At 54.3% G+C, this 9,019-nt stretch overlaps 1 protein-coding gene across 1 annotated transcript; it reads right to left on the bottom strand.

Annotated features, from left to right (window-relative positions):
• Nucleotides 1-726: 726 nt before the first annotated feature.
• Nucleotides 727-3,418, bottom strand: LOC124232819 (spermatogenesis-associated protein 31E1-like). Its single transcript, XM_046649734.1, has 3 exons — nucleotides 3,415-3,418; nucleotides 2,889-2,949; nucleotides 727-2,156 (listed from the first exon to the last, which is right to left on the bottom strand). The coding sequence occupies exon 3, from the start codon at nucleotides 2,150-2,152 to the stop codon at nucleotides 1,031-1,033; it is 1,122 nt and encodes a 373-aa protein (XP_046505690.1). The 5' UTR covers nucleotides 2,153-2,156; nucleotides 2,889-2,949; nucleotides 3,415-3,418; the 3' UTR covers nucleotides 727-1,030.
• Nucleotides 3,419-9,019: the final 5,601 nt, after the last annotated feature.

Raw genomic sequence — 9,019 nt, 5'->3', positions numbered from 1 at the left:
AGCTTTCTTTGTAATAGCGAAACTCTGGACAAAGGAAAAACTATGCTTAGAAGGTCAATGGGAAAGTGTGGTGCCACTTTGCCTCCTTCCTCCACATCGCACCCTAGGCGCACAGTGTCCCACCATCAGATGGTGACCACCACACAGTCCCAACCCAGATCCTTTCTCCAGGAGGAGATGGCGGGTGCAGGAGAGCAGGGCCATTCGCTCCTCTGAGGCCGAGGGGACAGGCCCTCAGCGTCGTCTGTGATGCCCATCCACCCGCCCTCAGAGCCTAAGCACAGTCCTCCTCCTCGGTGCTGCTGCTCCAGAGTGGAACAGGGACCGAGGGAGGGCAACGCTGAGCTGAGAGGGGTCCACAGGCCCTTCTCCATCCAGCTCCACCCGGGAGAGAAGAAGCTCCTGGGGCAGGCGTCATTCTTGTCCCACCACGAGCTGGGGGTGAGCGGCCAGGTGTCTCCCCTCTCTGGACTAGGGGCTGGCACTGCCCCCAGACTCCCCTCCGGACCCTGGGACGTGTGAATGTGTCTCTGACACTTCCCGGAGCCTCAGGGGGAATTTCAGCCTGTGCAAACGCCTTCCCCACAGCCCCACAAGTTCAAGGGAGAGAGAACACAGGAGAGGACAGGCTGAGCCCCATCCTGGGCTGGGTGTTTAGAGCTTTTGCTTGTCTTCAAGGATCCTAAAGGCTTGCATTTGTCTTTGTCATGAGGGCATGATGGAAACTTCCGGCGCAGTGAGGGAATCAGGGTGAGAGTGGGTAGGCCACGCTGTGATCCGCCTCCCTCCACAGCCCCGCCCCTTCTGGAAGCCAAAGCAGACCCTCAGGCAGGGCAGACCCAGGTCCTGTCCCTTCCCCGAGAAGGGCACAGACAGAGGCCACCACCTGTCCCAAAAAGACACGTTTATTGTGGGAAAGTCCGCGGCTCCCTGGGTGGCAAGGTCCAGTTGCCATGCCAGCGTCTCCTCTACTCACTCTTGTTAGGACAGCCGTGGCCCCTGCGGGTGGCTTGCTGACTGTCATGGATCCTCACTCTCGTTGGTGTGGGAGGGAGGGAACCCCGTGGGAGCAGGAGCGCCCAGCTAGCCAGGCCAGAAATCGGCCTTTGCGTTGCCTTGACAGGGAGGCACGAAGTCTTCGGCCAAGGCCCAGTCTCTCTCGCAGGGCCCGTCCAAAGGAGGTCCCCGACTGCTGAGCTTCCAGAGCCTTGCCGTCCACGGCCGAGCTGTTTCTGCCAGGTTCCTGGCTGTGGGGCGTGGCTGCCGCAGGCTTGCCTTCTGGAAGGGGATCTGCCGGTTCTTGGTCTTCCTTGCTGGGCCTTAGGCATGGCAGAAAGCGGCTCAGGCCTTTAGTGAAGCGGCCTTCTGGCAAGACCGGTGCCTTGTGTGGCAGGAGCTGGAGGCATTTGCTCCCAAGGGTGTCTCCTAGTCCCCCGACCTGGGGAGGGTGGCTCGTCCTGCTGGCTTGGGAAGCCCTCAGTCCCGCGAGTCTTTCTTCATCCCCTCTTGCCCCGGGACTCATCTCCTCCTCTGTCTCCTCAATCGGGGGAAGCTGACTCTTCCACGGGGCCTTCCGTTTTGGTCTCCTGGGCTGCTGCTGCCCCTGGCTCCTCCGTGCCCTTGATGGGAGGGCATGTGGCACCTGGCCTGGAGACCACGTGGCATGGAGACCATGAGTAGGAGGGTCTTGAAGGAGCATGCCGGCAGCACGGCCTTGAGGCTGCTTCTGGGCCGGGAGCTTCCCCGGCAGCTCCAGCTGGCTCGCGAGCTTTGTTGGAAGGCGCAGCTCCTTAGGCTCTTGGGCAGCTGCGGCCGAATGTGTGGGTGGAGAGGTGCTTTTCCGGGACCCTGGAGACACTGGATCTCTCCCAGGCACATTGCCGGTTCTGGAGGGGGCCGGCAGTGTGGATCTCCAGGTGAGGTACCAGAGAAGGGCTTCCTCGGCCTGCACAAGAGCCCCGGCCCCTTGAGCTGTGGGAGACTGGGAGGCTGAGCTCCCCTCCAGGCCTGCTACCCCACAGCAGGGGTCTGGGGAGGTCCCTGCCCGACTCTCCTTCTTTGGCTCAGTCCTGGCCGTGGAGGAACCTGCTTTCCAGCCTGGACGGCCTCGCTCAGCCCCGACTCCGGCGCCGCTCTGCCAGCTTCCGCCCATGAGCCTGCGTGTGATGGTCAGAGGAGGCGGCCTGCCCACCTGTCCAGTCGGAGGGGCCCCGGAGGGTCCCTGGCCGCCCACAGTTAGGGACCCTCCCAGGCCCTTCTGGATTTTCTCCCAGGCTGGTGACGGAGCAGGGAGGGGAAGGGCCAGGCTAGGAAGGGACTCTGGAGTTTGGAGCCTGTTTTGTTTCTCCCCCGCTGGGGGCTGAGGAGGTTTTCGTAAGACAGTGACAGAGGTGGCTTTTGAGTGGGCCCCTCCAGAGGTGCAGCCCGGTGGAGGGGGAGGGTGCTCGGTCAGAGGAGCCGGGGAAAGCGCTGGAGACGCGGCGTGAACAGCGTCTTCCAGGGGCTCCATGCATGGCTGCTGGGCTCTGGCGGACACTGGTTTCCACACGTCCCCAGGGGAGTGTGGACAGGACAGCCGATGACAGGCACCGTTGGAAGGCAGCCTGTCCGGGTCGCCGCGGGAGACAGGAGGTACAAGCTGCAGCCGGGGGCTGAGGGGCCTGCCAGGCTGGGCAGGCCAGGCAGGGGGCCACTGAGGCCCAGGGCCCTCCCCGGGCCCCACTCTCACTTCACAAAGTTCTGCCGCCCGCCCTCCCCCCAGGCCCTTAGCCAGCCCCTGTGGCCATGGTCCCTCTCCCAGCTCAGCCCCGCAGCTGCCTGCAGCCCTGGGGCCACCTCCGAGGCTCTGGGAGGAAGAAGCAGCCAGGAGAGAAGGGGAAGATTCTCACCTTCGCAGAAGGGAAGTCAGCCCGCAAGCTTCTGCCAGTGCTTTCAGGCCTTGTCTGTAAGCTAGAAACCAGGAGACCGGGTCACGGTGCTGAAGGCAGGGGCCCAGGGCTCTTACCCGAGGCTGCCTGCGATGTCCCTTTAGGGGCGACCATAGGGAGGGCCGACTCTGGAGCCCAGGCAGCATAGTCCAAGGCTACGTGATCCCCGAGGCGGACGGCAAGGCGCACGATGGGCTGAGGTTTGTCATTGACCAAGTGCCTCCACGTCCGCTACAGCCCACAGGCCCCTGCTACTCATCCTCCATTGCCCGGTCCCTGCGGGCTTGGGGCTTCCTTCCCGGCACAGGCACAGACACTGGCAAGTGTCTGAGATCTCCTCTCCTTCCCGGGAGCCTCCCAGAGGTCTCTGCCTCCTGAGGGACACGCTCTGGCCCCCGCTTCCTGGGAGGCCGCGAAGCTGGGCGCTCAGGGACAGGAGAGATGGCGGCCAGCTTTCGGGGCACAGGGCTGAATGGCAGAGGCTTACCTTGCAGAGCTCCACTTTTCTTCCGACTCCTGCTGCCCCTCCCCCTTGGCTCCACTTGAGGCTGAGAGGTGAGAACAAACAAACAACTCCAGGGGCTCAGAGCCAAGGCTCCCTGTGCTCTCTCTAGACCAGGGGCAGAAGCTCAGCGATCAGGAGCAAGGTGACTTTCTACCTTGAACTCCTGGAGCTCTGTGGTGGTTCTTTCTTTCGACTCCTTTTGAAAGTGGATAACTGAACCTAGAATGGGTGTTTTGTGTGTTCCTTCTTTGAGGAACATCAGGAAGGATGTTCCAGGTGAGACCCCCACCGTGGATTGCTCCCACCACTGTTCCTCTGTTCAAGAACACGCACGCTGTCTGACCTACACATGCCTCTGAGCTTTCTCAGGGAGGACTCTGCTGCCCGAGGCCGGAGCCCCACTCCAGCCCCTGCCTGGAGGCTCTCGGGGCTCAGCACCGCACTCACATCTGCCCCGACAGAGGATGGCTCGCCCATGATCTCCTCCAGGGGAAGGGGGCTGGGGAAGCAGTCCTCAGGGCCTGTGCTCGCACACAGATCCAACCCAGTGTCCAGTCCTCTGCCTGCGGTCGCTGCTTTGGGGCCTGTGCCCTGGACTCCTGCTCTGAGACCTCGGGATGGACATCCTTGTGCCCACTCTAATTCCTGCCTGCCAGGCCTGGCTCGTCCCTAGAAGGATGCTGTTCTATTCTTTCCCATCCACAGAGCCCCTCGAGTTGATTCATAAAAGTGGAAACCCTAGTAGAGAGGAAGAGAGAATGATCTTCTATTGGGTCTCAGCCAAGGCTTTCTTACCTTCCTGACGTTTCTCCGTTTCAGCAGGGGTCGTAAGGATGGATTCCTGCGGAGGGAGGGAAGGAAAATGAGGACGAGCCCCAGTCCACACAAGAAGGCGAGGATGGTATCCATCGCCCAGGAAGTGGAAGTGGAACTCAGCCAGGTGGCGAGAGTGCTTTTCAGAAACCAGAGAGGATTCTCCATGTCTGGAGTGCAGTGCTGCCCTGAGGCAACTGAGCTCTGGGAGTGGCCCGGAGATGATTACCCCAGGCCCCCATGACAGACCTGTGGCCCTGTCACAAAGGGCTCCTGAGGGCTGGGGAGGGGACCGAAGGGGAGCGGGCTGGACCACAGCTCCTCCCCCACCATCCAGCCTACAACTCCAGGCCTCCGTCCTGAGCCTTCTAGACCTTAGTTGACTTTCTATTCTTTCCCCCTGGAAGCCGGGTATCACCTGGTTCCCTGGATCTCCTGGAGATCGTGGTTTGAACCCACCAATTTCTTAGCCTTTCAAGTGGGAAGTTCTCCCAGGAATTTGGGTATTGCCCAGGGATTTCTCCTCCCACGTTCTCCTCTGTCCTCCAGTCCCATTGTTGTTTTCACCTGCCATCTTGACTCTGTGTGTGTGGGTGGGGGGCGGGGGGGGGGGGGGACAGTTCTGGGCTCGCGTCTCAGCTGATTCCAGGGACTCCATTCAGTGTTATCAACTGCAGTCACCGTTTCATATTGTAGATGCTCAGACCTTCTTCGTCTCCGAGCTGAGAGTTTGTAGCCTTTCACCAGCCTCTCCCTATTTATCCTCCACAGCCAGCTCCTGGCCACCACTTTTCTACTCTGTTTCTATGAGGTTAACCTTTTTTTTTCTTTATTTTATAATTCGCACGTGATTGATCCCATGCAGTATTTGTCTTTCTCTGTGTAGCTTCTTTCATTGAGCAAAACGTCCTTCAGCTTCTTCCATGTTGTTCCAATCACAGCTCCGTTTTTCCACAGAACAAGTTCTTTGGTGTCGTCAATCCAGAAGGTGAACTTTATTTTATACTTCTTTAATTTTGAGTATTTAAGTTGTTATCGTTTCCATCCACCTTTGCAATCTTCACTCAAAACCAATGACACAAAAATTCAAACAAATGATTTATTATTTAAAATAAGTATGTTAAAAATGTAAGTCATTAAATCTCCAAATGCTGTATTTTATGTTGGTAGCATTTACACTTCTAAAGTCAGCAAAGCTTCACCAAGCCTAATGGGACTTGCTGTACGTAAACACACACACACACACACACACACACACACACACACACACACACGTACTGATACCCACAAATCTTTTCACAGACCAATTTAGTACTTTCAAACTTAGGAACTAAGCACATTCTCATTTTCTTTGAATGTTTCATATGCTGTCTTGACCAAATTACTTCTCACTCTGCCTAAATTAGACAGTCTTCACTCTCTGGATCTTGGACCCATGTGTGGCCCAGCCAGAAGCCAGGCCTGGGTCAGGTGAGCTAAAGTTCTGATCTTTAGAGTGGACGTTTGGGCCAAGTCCAGGGTCCGGGTTTGAGTCCAGTGTTCAGCAGCCATTTCCAGGCTCCATGGTGTGCCCTACAAATATTCTCCTTCTTGGAGTAGGCCTTACCTTCCCCCTCCTACCCCGTCCAGGCCCTTGAAGCCTCACGTCTTACCTGTACCTTTTAGAGAGGGCACTTTGAGTCCTAGAGGAATTCCCTGGTGACACCCTTGGACATGTTTTGGCAGTGGGAACTGAAGTGGGGATTCCCTAGGGATTGTCCTTTCTGATGACTAAGTGGTTAATTTTTCTGACTCCTTGGAATAGGGGCGTGAACAGAATGTCTGTTCTCTGTAAGTCACAGAGTTTCACACGGCATTCACGGGAATGAGAGCATTTCAGTGCATTCGCCTATATTCTCATCAAGGCACATGTGCAAGAGCATGCCTATGGTATCTGCTGTTGTTTTCATCTGTCTACAGCCTCTTCACCCATCGGGATAATTTCCGTGGTGCACGACAGTCCCCAGTGTGAACAGCTACAGTAGCTGGGGGACATGGAGAATGCCAGTGTGGACAACTAGGACCAGCAGGGAGCTTGATGAGTCCTGATTTTCTGCTTTGTTTGCCGAGGGACTGAGTGGTGGGTGTCATGTTGACGTAGAAAATCAGGCTTTGGAATGCAAGGAGTCACCTTCCAATATGACTCTGTGAGATCATATGCATTGGTCTCTGGCCCCTCTGTGGCAGTTCTGGGCACAGAGCTCCTGAAACCCTTGGAATTTCCTCAGAAGTAACAGCACTAGGGGCATCGTTGGTTCTAGTATTTGGTTTTTGACCCTGGTTCCTGACACACTTCTCCTGAAACTGTTGTCACTTCCTGGTTGAAAGAACTGTCTTTTGTTCTCATGAGGAGACTCTAGGTGGGCTCCTGGATAGCCCCTGGATGATAGCTGGTCACCAGAAAGACCAAGCCATGAGTAGAAGCTTGGAACTTTTAGTCTCACCTCCTCCATTCTCTTGATAAGGGAGAAGGGCTGAAAATGGAGCTCATATGGAGCATGCCTACATAAGGAAGCCTTCATAAAATGTCAGTAGTACATGGGTCAGGGATCTTCCAGATGGGTGAACACATCTGTGTTCCAGGCAGGTGACACACCCTAAGACCATGGGAGCAGAAGCTCCTGCACTCAAGACCCTCCCAGACGTGGCCCACTGGATCTCTTCATCTGGATGTTCATCTATACCCTTTCTCATATCCTTTCATAAACTGGTCAGTGGAAGGAAGGGTTTCGTTGAATTCTTTTATCCCTCTAGCAAGTCAGTGGAACCCGAGGAGGAGTCGTGGCTACCTCGGATTTGTAGCAAATCCGATCTAAGTTGTGGGGAATGTCGGGGCCTGCTCTTTGTGATTTGCATCTGAAGTGGGGTGGGAGCAGTCTCGTGAGCCTGAGCCCTTAACTTGTGGGTTCTGCCACCGGAGTGTCAGAATCGAGTGAAACTGGAGGACAGCCAGCTGGTATTGTGGAGAATTGCTTGGGGTGGGGAAACTTCCCCCCCACCACATCTGGGGAGCATTTAAGTGTCAGCAGTGAAGTGTTCTGTGTAAAAGTCAGGGAGAAGCACACAGGAGTTGGAGAGGTGTGTTTTTCCCTACTCAGGAGGAGAAGACTGCATTTTTTTTTCACAGACTCCCAGCAGGCCACTGATCTGCCAGGAAGTGAGCTCTGGCTGAAAGAACAGGAACTGGGGAGCAGAGAGAAGTGGCCACATTTGCTCCATAGTGAGGTCAAAGATTTCTTTGAGGAGCCACGCCTCTCCAAACCTGCGCTCCCTTTTCTGGAGAAGCCAGAGGACAGCAAGGCTCTGCTGGGGTTCTCTGAGATACTGGTGCTCCGTTTGTGTGTTTTCATCAATATACATCTCCATCACAGACTTGACTCTACTGACACAAGTCTTAAGTGCTGTTCATCCACCTGCTCATCCTATGTGTCTACTACAAAGACGATGACTCTTTCCTGGGCCTGCCCCTGGCTCATTGGTCTTAGAGATGAAACACACACTTCCCCACGCTACTCAGCCCATCCTTGCTCGCTGGGGGCTGTTACAGGCTGCAACACCCTGTTTGGGTGAGCTCTGCACCTCACCCTAGGTGGGCAGAACTGGGTGCGTTTTGGCTTAATTGGTCTTGTCACTCCAGAGTTTACTCTAATTCATGGCCAACTCTCATTTAACAAGCCCCTGGTCCTCGGGCATCTCTAGGGTCTTAGAAGTCTCCTGGACTCTGGCATGGGCTTGAGTCACAACTCTGTTCTCCCACATATTTCAATTGCTGCGAAGGAGAAGAATGAAAACAGTCTCAGAAAGGGAAAGTGAATTTCTATGGGGCAGAGTAGCTTTTTTTCTTGTATTCTTTGATCATCCTGCATTATATAAAACAAAGAAATATACCCACACAGGCACTTCATATTGGGAAATATAACTTCCTTCCAGTTAACCCTCCCGTTGCATATACAAGACATTCATGACACCTCAGTCAGCAGCATAGCCACCTCAGAGTAAATGTGTGTCCGTCTCATTAGAGACCTTGAGTTCCATTTCATAGTATGTTTTGGTTGTGAGCCTTTCTGAACCCGCTGCCCATCCTCCTTTCCTAATGTGTGTGGAACGAAGGTGAGTGGGATAATGTGGGCTGATGGGAGAATGCCGGGAGCCTGGATTTAGTGGGCAAGAAACCAGCCGTCGCTAGGTGTGGCTCCTCCTTTGGGCTTGATCATCTAGAAATCCACCTGAAGAACAGAGGCGTCGTTTCCCGACCACAAATGATGGATTCTCGGAATGATTTGGTATAAAAGCACGCTTAGATATCCGATTGTGTAGTTATTGCACAATTACACCTAGAAACACCCGTGGAAAGACAATCTTTTAGTTGATAAAAAGATAGTCTTAGTTATATGAAAACAGGTATTGCATAAGTTGTTCTTATTATCTTAAGCTGACAAATATACTTTCAGTGGATGACTATATTTGATCACAGAATAATTTGCAGCAGAGTTAACTCACTTAACAGTCACCCAAATGATGTTTAACGTCTTTCTCAACAGATAAAACCATTTGATTCTTTATAAGTCAAACAAAGATCTTTCTCTTGAGCTGGGACTGACATTCAAGTCTGCTACTTTACGTTCTCCTATCATCAAATGACATAGTGAGAAATTAAGAGACACATCAAAGAATGTCAAGAAGGCGAGTGCGAATATTGGGAAGTTCTTTTATTTACTTTCTATTTAAGAAAACT

This window comes from Equus quagga, unplaced genomic scaffold (assembly GCF_021613505.1).
Source record: "Equus quagga isolate Etosha38 unplaced genomic scaffold, UCLA_HA_Equagga_1.0 122513_RagTag, whole genome shotgun sequence".
NCBI lineage: Eukaryota > Metazoa > Chordata > Mammalia > Perissodactyla > Equidae > Equus > Equus quagga.
This window is presented reverse-complemented; position numbering and strand designations above follow the sequence as displayed.

Bases quoted from the DNA above. Each gene is read 5' to 3' on its own strand.
- LOC124232819 (XM_046649734.1), bottom strand. From the start codon at position 2,152: ATGGGCGGAAGCTGGCAGAGCGGCGCCGGAGTCGGGGCTGAGCGAGGC.